At 40.0% G+C, this 17,462-nt stretch overlaps 1 protein-coding gene across 1 annotated transcript; it reads left to right on the forward strand.

Annotated features, from left to right (window-relative positions):
- Window positions 1–352: 352 nt before the first annotated feature.
- On the forward strand, window positions 353–5,275 carry pcdh8 (protocadherin 8). Its single transcript, XM_056388675.1, is given in 5 exon segments — window positions 353–2,488; window positions 2,491–3,659; window positions 3,790–3,860; window positions 4,121–4,254; window positions 4,427–5,275. Coding segments are annotated over 5 exon segments (2,919 nt in total). The 5' UTR covers window positions 353–1,293; the 3' UTR covers window positions 4,777–5,275.
- The last annotated feature ends 12,187 nt before the right edge of the window (window positions 5,276–17,462 follow it).

A 17,462-nucleotide genomic window follows, 5' to 3' on the forward strand; every position in this document is an offset into this window, starting at 1 on the left:
TGAACGGATGAAACGGTGTCAACGCCTGCTCAACAGACAGAGAGATTTCTGCTGATAATTTATGGGCAATGTTTACATGAGCAGATATGAGTGGGAGGGAAGGAAAAAGTTATATTAACACATATGGATTCGTGGTTTGTTTATTAATCCTAACTGTCAGAGGGAGTACACTGTGATTATAAGTGCATACAACAATGAAAACCATCATCCTCCATTATCAGCTGTTTTCTCCAGTTTCCTATTCTGCCTTTTATCCTGCTTTTATCCAGTAGGTGCAAAGTAACTTTGTATATTAACATGAGCACTTAAGCATAGTTTTAGGTTCCTCTTTTATTTTATGTAATGCCACCACATTTCAGAGGGATTTATTGAACTTTATGCTGTGCTAAAGTTCTTACTTTGCATATGAAGGTTAGATAATCTTATGAAATATGATGCACTGTTAAAAGACCCTGCAAATATAAAATAATTCAAAGTAGGTCCATCTATAACGACATTAAAGTGCTGCTCACGCGTTAAAACATCAATGATACAATATATTATATGTTTTATAAACCACCCTGAAACCAGTGATTGTGCATTTTTCATACTTTTATTTATCTATTTTTGAACTTGAATAATGAGTATTTTTTACATTGTGGTATTAATCTCACTACTCCTTCCACCGCTATTTTTTACACCTTACATTTTGAAAATGGCAAAAGTACAGCAAAGCAAAGGTTTAGGCTACCTATAGAGCTCAAACTGCTTTCTGATGTTGTGAGCCTTTGTTAACTTTTGCAGCAATTCCCGACAGTTATTATTTCATTGATGTGGATTTTTCTTCTTGCATTATTTAGCTCTTTGCAGCCCAGTTTTTGCATAATTTCCTCTAACTGGGTGACTAACTCACACAATCAATCCTCCATGCTTTCAACAGCCAGACTTCAACTTCCACTGATCGCATGTAGTCCAATTAAATTCAGTCCTCTAAGTGATTAATTAATTCATTTCTATGTGCAGATTTATTCAAGCACCACTGTTATCAGCCTGATTAAAGCTCCACAATCAGTTTATCTAATCAACCATTTGCACCCCAAAAGTGTGAACAGCAGTTTTCTGCAGAGACAGACGTCTTCCCTTTTGGTGGACCACTAGAAGGCCATTGGTCGAGGGGGCAGGATATTTGCATATACCGGGGCTTATAGTCCCACAGCAAAGTCAGAGTTGAGCACAGTGTTGATTGGACCTGACATAGCACGAGTGATTGCCCCATTTATGACTCGACTGGGCAGTTTTTTATAGCCCCTCAACATGGGATTCTGCGAGATTTCAGGACTTGGACCGTGCATGGTGCTTGTTTTATTTTTATACACTGTTCACTGTACAACTACAAAGTATTTCACCTATGAAGAGGATGCCCCAGGGACGGAGATAGGCAATTTGTCCCAAGATTTAAAGATTGATCCAGCTGATGACCCTGACACGTCGTTCCGCTTCATGCAAGAAAACAACTCCTCTGTGATTCAAATGAGGGAGATCGACGGACTTCTGAGTGTGGCAGAAACAATTGATCGAGAGCAGCTCTGCCCCAGGTCCCCGCGTTGCTTCGTCGCCTTCGACATTGTGGCCTTCTCCAGAGAAAAGTTTCAACTCATCCACGTCGAGATCGAGGTGAAAGACATCAACGACCACTCTCCTCATTTTCCGCGCAACGACACGCATCTGGAGATAGTGGAGAATGTTCCACTGGACTCAAGGTTTCCGCTACAGATCGCCCTCGACCAGGATGTGGGTGAAAACTACATTCAGAGCTACAACATTTCTCCCTCCAGTCACTTCGCCGTGGAAGTGCGCGACAGAGAGGATGGAGTGAAGTTTGCAGAACTGGTGCTGGTGAGGGAACTCGACAGGGAGGTGGAGGACTCCTACACTATCGAAGTCACTGCGTTTGACGGGGGAGTGCCTGCAAAGTCCGGGTCAATGACTGTAAATATCAAAGTGCTGGACTTCAATGACAACAGCCCGACGTTTGAACACAGCTCTCTGAAAGTTGAGCTGAATGAAGACTCTCCGGTGGGTCACCGAGTTCTCAAAGTGCACGCGTTTGACCCGGACGACGGCATTAACGGCGAGGTGACGTACGCGTTTGCTGATGGGCTGTCACCTGAGGCTGCGCGCCTCTTCCACGTCGATCCTTATTCCGGTGACGTGACCTTGAAGGCGCTGGTTGATTTTGAGAAGAAGAGGTCATACGAGCTGAACATCAGAGCCTCTGATTTAGGCGCGAACTCTGTCCCGTCCAACTGCAAAGTTGTGATAGACATCGTGGACGTGAATGACAACGCGCCTGAGATCAGCATCAAACCGATGACCTCCAGCACTGATGGAGTCGCCTACATCACCGAGGCTGCAGCCGCAGAGAGCTTCGTGGCTCTGATCAGCACCTCGGACAGAGACTCTGGCTCCAACGGGTACGTGCGCATCAGCCTGCTCGGGCACGAGCATTTCACCTCCAGCAGGCTTATGGGGACACTTTCATGATTGTTACCACCACTACTTTAGACAGAGAAAGGATCCCAGAGTATAACTTGACGGTGGTTGCAGAAGATCTTGGAAGCCCTCCTTTTAAAACTGTTAGACAGTACACCATCCGTGTAACAGATGAGAATGACAACCCCCCTCTCTTCAGTAAGTCACTTTATGAAGTTTCAGTCCTTGAAAATAATATCCCAGGTTCATATGTGACCACTCTTGTTGCCCGAGATCCTGATGTGGGAAAGAACGCCAAAGTGTCTTATAAACTCATAGATTCAGAGGTGGAAGGAGGATCCCCAGTTTCCACTTATGTGTCTATAGATGCACTCTCAGGGTCTTTGTTTACTTTAAGGTCTTTTGATTATGAGACTCTTCAGCAGATTGAGCTGGTAATCCAAGGAGAAGACAGAGGTTCCCCCTCTCTTTCAAGCACATCAACAATCAGGATTAGAGTTGTGGATCAGAATGACAACTATCCATACTTCACCTTCCCCGTCCTCCTGAATGACTCTGCTGATATCCCCTTGCCTTTTAATGCACCTTCTGGCTATCTAGCCCTACGTGTATCAGCTGAAGATGGGGATGAGGGAATGAATGGCGAGCTCTCCTACCAAATCGTACAAGGTGATTCAAAGCTTTTTACAATGAACAAAGACACTGGAGAGATTGCTTTGAAACAATGGCTGACAGCTGAAATTGGAGACGTGCTGGAAATTAAAATCGCGGTGAGTGACAATGGCAGGTCCCCGCTCTCTAGCAGTGCCACTATTAGGTTTGTTGTCTCAGACACAGAGCCCTCTGAAGACCAGGTCGTCATTGTGTTGCGGTCAAGTGGTGATGAAGAAGGCTCCGGTTTGGATGGCTCACTAATTATCATTATTATGCTCAGCGGGGGTTGCGCATTGTTGCTGATTGCAATAGTGGTTGTTGTTGTCACATGCAAACTCAGCCGTGGGGGGAGAGGCCGCGGCACCAAGAGGGAAGTGTGTCACAGCCTGTTCGACAGCAGGCCCCTGCCCATGCTCGGCTCCGCAGAACCAAACATATACACGGGTCAACGAGGCTTCTTCCACGAGAGGACCTCCTCATCTCTGGATGATTCCTGCCTGTATGAGCAGAGGAGTGGGGACTCAGAGACAAAGGTGAGTCAACTACAGCAATATTCTTTCATCTTTTATTTTCATATGCACATGATGTTCCCAAGTGCTGCCTTGATCTTTGTGCCAGAAATGGAAACTAAGCTCTCTGCTGTCATTTTGTTCGTTCTCTTAGATGTTCCTGCCCTCCAAGCATTTCCAACCAACGTCTGTGTGGCAAGGTGACAAATACTGCTTGCAAGTGAGGTAAGACAACTAAATGTAATTTCTTTTCTCAGATAGGATATGTTTTATTCACAGTCAAATCTCACTTAACAGAGAGGGTACTTAACATGCGCCATGCATACAATTTGCTGCTTGTGGCACTCATGTGGAATGAGGTTAGATGGGTAGCAAAGAGACAGACAGACCTTCGATGTGAAAAAAAAAGAAAAAAAAAGACATCAATAATCAAGCTAATGTGGTGCAGTGGTGGCTCATACTGTATCTGTTGATTGTATTTGCAGTGGCATTGGCAACACCGACCAGCTGAGCGTGAAGGACAGTGGCAAAGGGGACAGTGACTTCAACGACAGTGACTCTGATATCAGTGGCGATGGAGGAAAGAAGAACTTCAGCACCTTCCAACCAAGGCTAAAAAGTGAGTTTTCCACTTTGACTTTTGAAGTTTTGACATCACACACCTCTGAATAAAACATAAAAATTCAAAACATTCACCAGAATGACATAAAAGATGAATGGTGGTAATGTATTATCTACACCAACAATTTCTCATCCTCATTTTTTAAAAATCTATTTCATTGTTATCTCAGGTTCATCCAGCGCTACTAACAGCTTATCTGGGGATTGCCAAGGCACCTACTGTGCAATACCACCACAGAGCTTAAGAGCCCCCAGGGACAGCGCATACACCATAGGCTTCTCCCCAGTGCCGGTCTTCAACAGTCCTCATGGCTTCCCCCACTCGTGGAAGGACTCTGCTTATGGCACAAATCGGCCAAAGTCAAGGAGCAGCATGCAGACCTATTCCAGGACTGGAACCCTCCCTTCCTACTTTCCTCAGCAGCAGCTTGACTCTGGTGTCGGAGGTGCTGAAATCCACAAGCAGACTCCAAATTTTGTAACCGTGGCGACGGCATCAGAGGTTGCGACTATGTTTTAAAGTTGTAAAATAAGCTGATTAAGATGTTCCTGGGAGATGTAAATATTTGTAAAGCTAGTTCTCATTATATGATTATAAGGTGTACCTATATTTTCTTGATGAGCAGAGTTTGTTTATTCATGTCACATTATTTGAGTTTCAGTATACTGTATGTTATAATGCACAATGATGTTTCCTTTTCCATTAAAAGGGCAATTGAAATGATGAAAAATTGTAATTTATTCAACGATATTCCCAAATACGATGATGTGACTAATATAATGAAACGAGATGATGAATCATTTTGATTGAGAAACATCCGATTTTGAGGATGAAATATTATTCCCTTGCCATCAGAAATCCCAGGCTGAATATATAAACATGTAGAACTCTTCACCCAGTTCGAGTCTACACGATCAAGACTCCAGTCAGTGATGATCAGATGTAAAATCTCAAGCTGCACCGTTACCTGGGAGACTGGCTTTGAAGACTCCTTGGTTGCTCAGTTGAGTTTCTTGCATGTAAATGAGAGAGTAGAGCTGGTACTCAAGTGGAAAATAAAGTATAAACCATTATTTCTACAAAATCATGCTGGCTGCTGTCACACCTGCTTCAGGTCTTCTGCATAATTTGCATCACCTTACACAACAAAACACAACACAACACGTATTATGTTGCTACACAAATTCCCAACCATCATTTGTTGCTATTAGAGGGCAAATGTTCAGCTTTTGTATATAAATCCTTCTGTCTTAGCCCAGCAAAATGGGACTAAATATTCACAAGGTGAAGTGCTGTTTACTCATGTAGATCTTCCTCTGAACACTCTGACATTGATAAGGAACTTGCTTGCCTGGCTGTACTCTCATATTTGTAGAGCTGGTCACTATTATTGAGTTTAATTCAACCATGAATATGTAGGGCAAGTGCAAACTGTCTCTGGTCCCGGATGATTTATTGATGAGACATTGATGAGTTTAAAAACCATCCCCAACACCAGCCTAAATACGGGTTATCAGTTCTCCATCCTTTGTGTGTAGCTGTGGCATAAAAATTATACAGCATTCGCACTATTTTCAATCTTAAAACACACGTTTTTGCTTACATCTCCCAAAATAGAGCAGCAACAGGATCGGATGAAAGTAAATCCAGGACACGCAGTTGCAAGAAACCAAGAAAGTCTAAGTAAATTATGCAAGAAAAAATCAATTAAATACATCTCTCAATCAAGGGACAATGTCCATGGGGAAGAGCAGAGGTTTTTCATCAACAACTTCAAATGTACAGGCCTTGCTTTAATATTGTGTTTCATCAACATTTTAGAATTTGCTCTCAGGCTCAGTGACTGAAAGTCTAACAGAAAATATGGGTTTTAAACAATATTCAATATCTGCTGGTTTTCATCTGCTTGTGTAGAAGTCTGTCACAGTATCCCATCCTCGTTATTTTTAAGGTCACTTCAAATGAGCCTGTGATGTGTGAAAGTAAATGAGACAAGAGTAAAGGGCTGTTACAAATTACATAACAGTCATCTGAGGGCCAGTCCTGAAGAGAAAATAAATACTTTCTAAATCTGCTGCCAAGGAAGAGCCATCAGTGGAAGCTGATGGCAGCATGAGCCATTATTGTTTTTTTTTTTCTGTTCATCTGCAGGAAAAGGGGCTAAGAGCTGTGCTCATTTGCATAAGCATAAATACCTGCTTTGTGGTTTTTGATAGCTGTGATAAAAGAGGAAATAGAGTGGATTAGATTCTTTTAACATAACTATAAAGCACTAAACAGAGTCCTCACACGTTGCCACAATATGCCTCAGGAATAGAAGAGGATGTTCAAAACTAATTCCATATTTACCCTGACCTGACCACTAGTTTTATTTAATACTTCTATTCTTGAAAGTCATTGCAGTTTGGAAATTGTAAAGTTATTAATTTTATTTTAGACATAGACTCCACTGAGGATTCAAGGCCGTGCAGTACAAAAGGCAAGCAATAAGAAAGAAGGTCATATTTGTGCCCCCAGTGATGTGCACTGGTCTGACAGATAGCCAATTGTACGCAGAGGGAAAATACATTTATCAATCAATACAATATAGCTCCCTTCATCATTGCTTTATATGCTCCTCGTAGGTCAAATAGTTGTGCAATGACCTGACAATTTGCCACGAGGTATATTCATTTGCCCAGTCTGTGTGTCTGTTTGAAAAGCCATTGCTGATAGACACTGTGCTCATTCATATCCAAATGGACTTCACATTAATGTCCTGCAGCAGCTCTCACAGCACATTTGAAATCTCCCCAGGTAATACAAACGAGTGTTTTAGAGCCGGTTTTCAGCTCCTCAGCAGTCCGCTGACAAATGAGTCAGAACTGCACACATCATTTCTATCCCCTGCACCTGTTGGTGTTGGGTTTATTTGTGATAAATGGCTAACTGGATGACTGTGATTATGTTTTTATGGCCTCTTAGCATCTCAACTTTGGGGCACAATTCCCCATTGTACCCAGCATGTAAAAGATGGAGCCTTCCTGAATCGATATCATTTGGCGCTTCAGGCTCATCCCACAATGCAGTGTTTTGTACTACTTGCACCTCATCTTCATCTTTGTCTCAACTGCCAAGTGTAGATATTGACTTTTGGAGGCTTTGAATTGTGGGGCTGATGTGAAAAAAACAACAACAAAAAAAACCACGATTTGTTTTTCCACTTGACAGTTTTTCTAGGAGAAGAAGTTGAATCTGTGTTCATTTGCCATTAAGATGCTGTTTGCATCATTTACAGGTTATATTAGACCAAGTTCACTGCCATATTGATCTCTGTTACTTAGGATAGTTAAAACATGAGATTTGTTGAAGGAAAAAGCAACAATTTCTACTAAAGAGTATGCCGTGGAAAGAATCAATCCTCTGTTAGATGCCTGGATTTGTTCTTTAGTCTTTTGTGACAATGTGAGAAAATTACAAACACAGGTTTAGAGTTTAATCATTCACCCTCCAGGCCAGTGCAGCAGGTGCTGGTAGTAATTTAAAGGAATAGTGAGTTATTTTGGAGAATACGCTTACCTGCTTAGGTGTATTTCCCAAAATGTGGAACTATAATTTTAACCTAAAACTCCCCCATTTAGGGCGTTTTCTTCTGTTTTCCTGCCCACTTGAATTATTCCAAAAATATTCAAATCTTCGCATGCTAATCTGAGCTGAAGAGCATCAATTTCTCTCTATGCCAAATTATGCCATATGCTCGTGCCTGGAAAAGTAGCTACACCCACTGTGCTAAACATGTCAGAGCCTCGGTCTGCGGTCACAGGGCGCCGATTTCAGTTGTACCGGCTCTAACTTCAATTTTAAGTAAGTATCAAGAATATGGATGTTCAAATAATAAGATGTTTTTCTCTTACAATCATTTTGTCCAGCTGTTGCAAAGTCATGTGTTTGTTTTGTTTTAAGTTAGCCACTGCATTGACACTATTATTAAGGGTGATATTAACACATTTTTGCCTACATTTTTTCCCCGAACACTGTAATGTGTTAATATTGCATTAAAGTGTGATATTAACTATTCTTAGAAGTGCAAACTGCAACTAAACTTTGCAAAATTGAACACATTTGTTCACCTAATGTGAAAGCCATTTTAGGTATAAATAAATGTAACGCAAAAAAACAAAATAAAGAACTTTGATTATGATATGAGTTTTTGTTTCCTCTTTGAGCATACAAATATAATTTGTATAAAGATAACAAATGAGGTGCTGTGTTCCGTTCTCTCTAGACATCTTTGCTTGTACGATTTTGAACATAGTCATTTCATCTGATTGATATGTTTATGATATATCTATTGCTTTAAAACGACATGTTAGATTTCTTTCATTTTCCAGCTGTCTGCTGTCAGATACCGATAATGAAAAAGAGAGAGAAGTAGTAAGATACTAACATCAGAGATAGTGATAAAAAAAGAAAAAAGAAAAGAATCCAAAGGTTCATTTCAAAGGAAATGTTGCCAGATGATTTGATGCAGAGGTCTCATAGTCATCAATCATGACCTTTTTTTACATTATTATTGCAGGTTCTTCCTCAATTTGTAAATGTTCCGCACAGAGGAAAAATGGCAGGTTCTCACTGATGAGCTGGACACAATGTAAGTAAAAGGGAAGCTGGTTACGTTGAAAGTTACAGTATGCAACTCATCTAGATGAATGGCCCTTTAAAATAATACTTTTTGTTTCTGTGCGGAATATTCCACAGACAGTGCTGCAATCATAGATTCATGCAGCTGGAGTAAACTTGCCTAGACTCACACTGTTATTTGAGAAAGTGTTACAGGCCAGATTAATCAGTAGAGGCTGTACTGTATGCAGCCTGTGGCAGCACTAAATGTCTGTTCTATTTTGGTTCTTGTACCACTAGGGGGAAACATTATGCTATGCAACCTCAAAAAATTACAGCCTACCCAAACATAATTTACACATATGGGGCACAGTTGTGTAAAGCAAGAAGGCTAAGACCTGAACAGTTTGGTTCAACAAACTAAATAGCATATTCAGCTTATTGCTATTGGGACTGGTTCATTAAAAGTAGAAAATCTTTCTCTGCTAAAGCAGAGACGTGTAATTCATGAGCTCTTGTCAACGCCATTATAAAACATCAGTTTTTAATGGAGTTCTGCTGAGTGTCAAAGGAGGCCTGTGTTCAACAACAACACCAGGTAATGCAGAAGCAATGTGTCAGTACTTTCACATTCTCGCTGCTGCTTTAGACGCATTGCTTCTTTGTGCGGCCAATGCATTCTGGGACAGGTTCACCAGGCAGCACTATTGTCCTGTTTACATAGTTTCATCTCAGTCAAGGGTGGCATCATGTGGAGGATAAAAGATATGTTGCATTCAAGTCTGGTGAACAAACACAATATGAGTGCACTTTGATGGGCTCTGGCAATCAGACCATCAAGTGCTCATTTTCAGCTGAAGCACATCTACGAGTAATTCAGTGCCATAAATCCCGCTCTTTTATCTTTATCTTACACAGAACCAAAAGCCCGACCCACACAGTCTATAGAGAAAGAAATTAATATTCTCATTTTTTCATTTCTACCGTAAAGCATATTCACGATTCCATCTAAAACGCTCGGGACAACTTATTCACAATCCTATTGAGCATATTTGCAATATTGTACAACAAAAGCTCAAATCCTGATTGGGCTTGCACAGGATGAGCTGTTATTATGCAACTCCATAAATAACAAATATCATGGCATGTATGACTGAACAGAGTATTGCTAATGTTACCTCAACGACAGAAGAGGGAGCAAAAAAAAAACAACAAAAAAAAAAAACACGATGTCTATATAAACTAGTTCAAAAGCAGAATACTTCTTCTCATCTGGGTGACAAACATAGGAATATTAATTTGGTTTATCACTGAATAAATGTACGCACGGAGTCACTGCAGCTTTTCCACCTCAGTAACAGCCTGGTCGACCTCTGTCTTAAACAGTAATGGCACTGCCTGCCGTTGTCTATCTGCTGAGTGTGTCAGCTCACACGTAGAGCCTTTGTCCTGAGCTGATGATGATAAATCTCTGCCAGTTGTTCACCAGTTGATTGTGGTTTACTGCTGAGCAGGAAGAGTGTCTCATTGTGTCAGTGCAGGCCGTCATGGAGACAGCTGCCAAAGGAAACAGAGCCTTTATGCTGTTCTCTGCTATATGGAAGAGAAAATTAGGGAGAGGGAGGGGGAGAGAGAAAGGGAGCAGTGAATAATATGTTGCATCAATCAGTCTAAATGACTTGCTTATGTAATTAGCTAACAATGTTTTGTTTCTCGGGTTCCCTGAAGTTATTAGTGGTTCACAGTTAACCTTGAAGTAATTGGAAAGGCTTGGTTGTCATTCCCCTATCTGTATGGGACTGACAGTTTATTTTTCTTCAGTGGATGGCTTCCCTCCTCTTTCATGTTGCTACAGTATTTATGAATTAGTTTCCTGTCACTTTACAGTACAGCCTAATACTAATTGGTGGTGAGATACATGGGTTATTCACATCCCACTAGGTGGCATGCTGTTTTCCTTCCTTCCCGACATTAGCATGACTGAGAATTGTCGAAACTAATAACATGGTGTTGCTCCGGTAATACTGCTGCACAAATTACACCTTCCTTGAAAATGGCATAATCTCTAACATAAATTTAAACACTAGAGCTCTGTAGCCACTGCTTCTCTCAACTAGTCCTTGACATTTTAATTTGATGCTTCATCTGCAATTAGATATGCACTGCATGGCCACTGGCTTATTTTTATTTAGTGAGAATCAAACATTCACTTTGGACTAATTTAAAAAGAGAGACTGAGCCATACTTGGTGCAGATACCCTCACTTCTTATTAAGCATCATAAGACAGTGTTCCACTGAAAAACGAATTTAACTGTCATTGCTGTGATGACTGCTGTATCTGTGGCGTGCTATAGGACACAATCACCAGCAGGCTGCTGGTCTGATTGTCACTGGAAAGGCTGAATGTGTTGTCAGAGCAGAAATGATGTGTCCCGTATGTGAGGAAATGTCTGCTCCTCATGGTTTGAGTCTGTGAAAAGAAAAACATCCAAAGACCAAAAAAAAAAGAAAAAAAAAAGACAAAGTCTGTTGGGGAGCATCTTGGGATGTTTGCATGGCTGATGCTTTGCTCAGTTTTGTTCCATTTCAATTTCACACAGAAAACCGTTATGTTCTTTTTAATTTTCTGATAGTCCCTTTCCTCTGTCGGCCATTTTGCTGGATAGATATCTGCCTGAGAAGTTAATTTAAATGACTTTTTGAGGATGGTGATTGATCCATTGCATACTAAATAACTTTCCCGGCCTATGATAAAGTGCCACTGCAGAACGAATAAGGAAATTTCATGAGCTCTCCCAAATCACTCTGCTATTGTAACCATCTGTTATCACTGTTTCCATCTGATTATGCAAGCGCTGTTCGTTGAATGCCTCTCACCTTCCAGTAATCTGACACAGATGACAGAAATTTAGTCAGCATCACAAATATTATAATAAATTCATTTTGCTGTTTTATTTGATTAATACCCTAAAAATTTAAAGCCATTTTGAAGAGCTTTAGACTAATGTGTAATGTAGCCTATAAAAACAAAAAAAGCGCTTTGTTTGTTGTTTTCTTTGGGATTGTCAAGGATCATGGAGGCTGAGGCAGGTTTTTCTTTTGTTTACAGCAGAAGATCACAGGCTGGGTCATTTTAGAGATGTTTACTCCTCCTGTCAGAGGATAAGTTGTAAATTTTAGCTCACAGGAAATGAAAGCTGTAGTGGCATGCTGAGTACAGACACCAAAGTAATGTCACCTTGAGTGAGCATTTCTCTTGTCTGGACTGGCAGGTGATATCAGAGGATAAACTCCATTTTGACCTTGTGTTCACTCATCACAATGAAAACACAAGAAGAAGAACAGCACAAAAAAAAAAAACAAACAAAAAAAAAAAAACAGCAGCCGTCACATTTCAAATGTTATTGCTTCAGTCAGCTGATATCAGACGGCACGCTGCAGATAACTACACTTCACTCTCTTCTGGGTAATGGATGGCTAGATTTGATGTTAACACTGCTATTAAAAATGCATAAAAAAACAACTAAACATATCTTCATTAACATTCAGTGCCATGGAGGTGTGATTGATTCCATCATCAACCAAGTTATTTTCGTGGCCAGCACAGGAACATCAAACGCCATGACCTCCATTATTTCCCCTTTGAAATTGCATTCACTTTATTCGCCTCTCCGGTTCTCCAATACCCTGAATCATTTCTCCTGGGAGGTGTTTTTTTCTAACCTGCTGCTTCTCTGCCAGTCCTAAGAGCAGTGTAACCAGCAATTCTTTCACACTGTATGTGGGACACTTGAGCTGAGAGTGAGATGAGGCATCTGGCACAACCTTCGCGAGGCTGTGCACTAGATCCAGCTCAGTGAAATTTAGACAGAGGTCCCAAAAATAAAGTGGCACACATGTTATATTTATCTTGATAATACATGGATCTTTTCTGGTGCAAAAATCAAACACAAATAAAAATATATTTAAAACATTTATATGTTTTTGTTCAATTTATTCTGAATTTGTGCACTCCCAAAGTCCCGTTGAGGCACAGTTCAACTTCTTGGTGAAATAGATTTTCTTTTCAGAGAGTTAGATAGTTATAATAATGTTTGTGCTTCAAGTATAGAGCTGAAGCCATGAGGAAATTTAGATAGTTTAGCACAGAGATGTAAATCTGACCTAAAATATACATCTACGCCTACATCCCTCGAATCTCTACACAAACACAAATGTAAAAATGGCTATTTGTGGATTTACGGGGAATTACGTGCTGTAACTTTTTCTTGGCTACCTTGTCATCACATTGTGGTTGCCAGGCAACGAGAGAAGATGCTGCACAGAAATGCTGGGCAAATTGATAAAGAAACAGTTGCACCATGTAACTCCTTCTAAAACCACATTTGTTTGCAATTTTTTACACGACCGTTTGTGTCGAAATCAAACAAACGAGAGACACTGTGTTATTTAGTGAGCTTTAAAGGTTTATTCTACAAAGTCTTTATGCTAAGCTTATCACCTCATTCGTGATGCACAGGCTTGAGAGTGCTACCAATCATTTCTTCCACCTCCAGTAAAGAAAAGTGAATAAATGTCAACCTATTCCTTTCAATCTTAGACAGTGACAAGGCACGAAAGCGGGATGACTCATAAAATGGCTTATGTGGGGTGCCAAAATTAAAAGAAGTGCTACAGTGCTACACTTGAGAGCATATTTGTCATTAGCGGTATTTTCAGCTTGCAGGTTCCCTGATGTAGGATATAGATAGCTTTCTTGACCTTTCTCCAGCCTTCTTACGGACGACCTTTGACCTCTTCCCGGTCTGAGCTGTGTCCGATTTTGGTCCGGTGTTCACTGTCAGCCGGTGTTGTCTGTTTTCCCTTTTCGCTCAGTCTCCAGCCCTGGGTGCTTTCCATTTAATCAAAGTAATGGTCACCACAGTTGTCACATGGGATGTCATACACCATTCCAGTCTTTCACCCCAGGGTGGGTGCTATCTTTAGGGTGAACCGGCACAGATGTTAAGGTGTTGAATGGTTGGATGGTAAGCGCTGACTCCTCGGGACTGTGGCTAGATGCTCAGATGTTATAATGGGTTTGTGAGACGGGGGAAAAAAAATTGCCTTCAGCTGAATGGTGGAGGGCTTGAACCAAAATTTCAGACTTAAAATCACATCAGGATATTCCTATTATCATCAAAGACAAACACGCCATCAGTAATTGCGGACATGTGTTGTAAGCTTGTGAAATTTCATCAGTAAATTGTTGCTTGAGTCTCTAAAGCTACACTGTAAGTTTTAGAGTTCTGAAATCTAACAAGTTAGGACATGAGGTCATTACTGAGGTGAATAATCAATGCATCTCCAGGAGGGGTATGATTCTTCCTTACGGCTGCAATACTCAAGTCAGGCTATTTACAATTACATGACTAATTTGTAATACAAATTCCAGATTCCTTAATAAAATGTACTTGATTAAATGCTAAGTAGCTTGGATTTGCTGAAATATTTATAATGCGTGTGTGTTTTATTTATTTACTGATTGTGTTTTAGTATTGTGTGCACTAGTCTGGCTTAAAGATCTCCTTAATAACAAAGGTTGTTGTTTCTGTTGTTGCTGAATAAGAGATAAAACCAGCAACGACAACAAAGTGAAGCCTTACTTTGCATGCTACCACTAATTATTTAACATATTTGACCCACCAACATTTTGGCTCATTTAAAAGCAATTAGTTGCTTGTATGAAATGATTTCATGTAACTCTGACCCCTGATCATCACTATGTGCTCAGACTCTGCCTTTCAATTCTTCACTGCACAGAAACTCAGGGGATTGTTAATGCATGGCAGGTTATGTGGTTTGTTTTCTTGTTTCTCGTAATTATATTCATGATTCCAGTCTCAAATGTTTGATGTGAATTGAATGTGAATTCTGCTCCAGCAAGTACCCGTTAGTTTTACAATCCTAATGTATTTTGTGTTTGGATCAGAGCAGTGTATTACACGGTTGTTTTCCAGACTGATTGATGAGCAGGTAATTTGTGAGTTTTTAGGTGCACATTTGCATAAACCCTTTAAAAGGCACATTCTCAGCAGACAGTCACACTCTTAGCTCCTTCCCCTCAAAATGCAGATTAGGTTCAGAATTTATTAAACCCATCTTACCGACCACCAACCGAAACTCCACTGGATGCTATAAAGAATCCAAAATGCTTTCAAGTTGGACTTTCAGTTTTTAGAATTTGGCAGAGGGTCGTCTTAGCTCCTGGGGTACCAGAGAGTTTCTCAAAAAATCTAATGCAAAAACACCAACTCTTTAAAGCATACACTCGGGAGAGCAAGGCTTGAGTGAGTTTCGATTCAGAATAGAAATGTTGAAGAATTGGCACATTGACCCTTAGGATTTGCATTTACATGCACCACCACAGCTGGTGTGTAACAAAAATAATTTATTCGACATGTAACATGATAACAAGGCTTGTGAGATGTCTGAGGCTGTTTTTGTTGCATCTACGGTCTAGCAATCAGTTCTGCCTGTAAAGGTGAAAGGTGGATGTGACAATTGTCTACCTAGAGAAATGGAGAATTGGTGAGCACTAGTGAAAGGTCATACTGCTGGTCATACTGCATAAAAGAAACCAATGACAAAAATAAATAAATAAATAAATTCTATCTTATACTTGCATATAGTGCCACAGACAATCAAACAAAATGATGTCTCTCTTGACATGTTTGCATTTATTCGATGGATGACAGTAGAGATACTCACAAAATTCGGGGACAAAGCAGAAACCAAGGGAATGACGTTCAAGAAAACCCTGAGTGTGATTTAAATTTTAACACATATCAGTAAAGGTATGTTGGAAACTACATTAAAAATAAAAAATAAACTTAAAGAATAAGACTGGCAATATTGTATATGTCACAAGAGCTCACCTAAAACACCAAACCGGTACACACGTTGGAAATTTATATATATATTACATATTTTTACAATTTCTTTTTCTTCTTAAATTTTTTTTTTCATTTTTTTTGTCATTTTTCTGTACTCATTGTAATTGGCTTTGTTAGCAAAGCCTCAAGAGTATACCTCTCTTCATTTCACCACTCATAACAAATAAAACCTACAGTTTGATGAAAAAAAATTGAACGAAAACTGAACTGAATAAGTTCCTAAAACAGCTGGACAGCTTTAGCAAATGCTACTCAAACAGGACAAAATATGGCATTTGTTGGGGACTATTTTTCTTTGTGGATTAATACATATTTGGTATGCTAGTGTCATGGCAGCTGGACAACCCCCATGTTCATCTTGTCACCCAGTGCAACAGTGTCAACCCTGTCTGCTAGACATGATGTTTATATACAACGTTCAAAATGCGATGTAGACCTGATTTCATGCTCTATTAACATAATGTACTGATTTGAGAGACGACGTTTATGTACAGTTAACTAAAAGCATATTTTTTTCCCTGACCTTAACCAGAATGCTCTTGTTACCTAAACTTAACCTAACCACTAACCTAACCCCAGACAGGATGCAAACCCGGTCACCATCCACCCCAACCACATCCCTGCAAGTCTGGTGCCATTCATAAATGTAGTGCTTCATTCACTCAGAATAAACAAAATAATCCATTTGACACCAAAAGGTAATTAGGAAAAATATACAACTATATGAATGTAATTTCTAGGAGACAGGGCTGATGGTGCGGGTCATTGATTCGCTTTTAGACATTTTTAGACATCAACAGCTGTCTAGGCTCAGAGGAATAAACCATGTTATCAATACTCAATTCATTGTTGGTTTTTCTGTTTTTGAGCAAATTGAGGAATTTGTTGACACTAAGAAAAATATAAAATACCAACACATTTATCCTTTATGAAAAAAAAACAAACACATTTTGCACCACAAACACTGACTAAAGGAAAATAAGATATTACTGGACACATTACTGGTCAGTTCACAAAATAATCACTTTCCTACTTGCCCCTAGTGATATTGAGTCATGCAGATAGTGTCAGTTCTATCTTCTGCATTTCAAGATGTCTGAATGTGCCACCACTCAGACAGAACAGAAGTGAGCTGAGTGTTTTTTTAAGGCAGTCAAAGCATTGGAAAATTACATGCAAGGACAACAACAACATGTTTTTCTAAAAGAAACAATGTCCTGGTCGCTCTGGATAATTCAAAGACCTCTGTGGCCAGTTTCAAGCTGAACTACTTTCTACTGATGATATATTCCCCATGAAAAGTGCGGACAAGATGTTCTCTGGATTGCACAGAGAAATTGTAACAGTAACTGGGAAACTGTTACTGAAAAAAAAAAAATCCTGATGATAAGTTTTTAAGATGTGTTTTCTTCAATTCTCTGAGCAACAAAACTGAAATTCCATTTACTTCCATTCTACTGCAGCAGTTTCAAGGGTAAATTTCTCAGAACCATGACACATAAAACTAAAACTCTCTATATGGCTTTATACCAAGAGGGATTTGTGTGTGTGTGTGTGTGTGTGTGTGTGTGTGTGTGTGTGTGTGTGTGTGTGTGTGTGTTTGAATTGAGTGAACTGACCGATTAACTCTGTCGAGGAGTCCTGACATATGGATTATTCGGGGATATGGA

This window comes from Seriola aureovittata, chromosome 11 (genome assembly GCF_021018895.1).
Source record: "Seriola aureovittata isolate HTS-2021-v1 ecotype China chromosome 11, ASM2101889v1, whole genome shotgun sequence".
Taxonomy (NCBI): Eukaryota; Metazoa; Chordata; class Actinopteri; order Carangiformes; family Carangidae; genus Seriola; species Seriola aureovittata.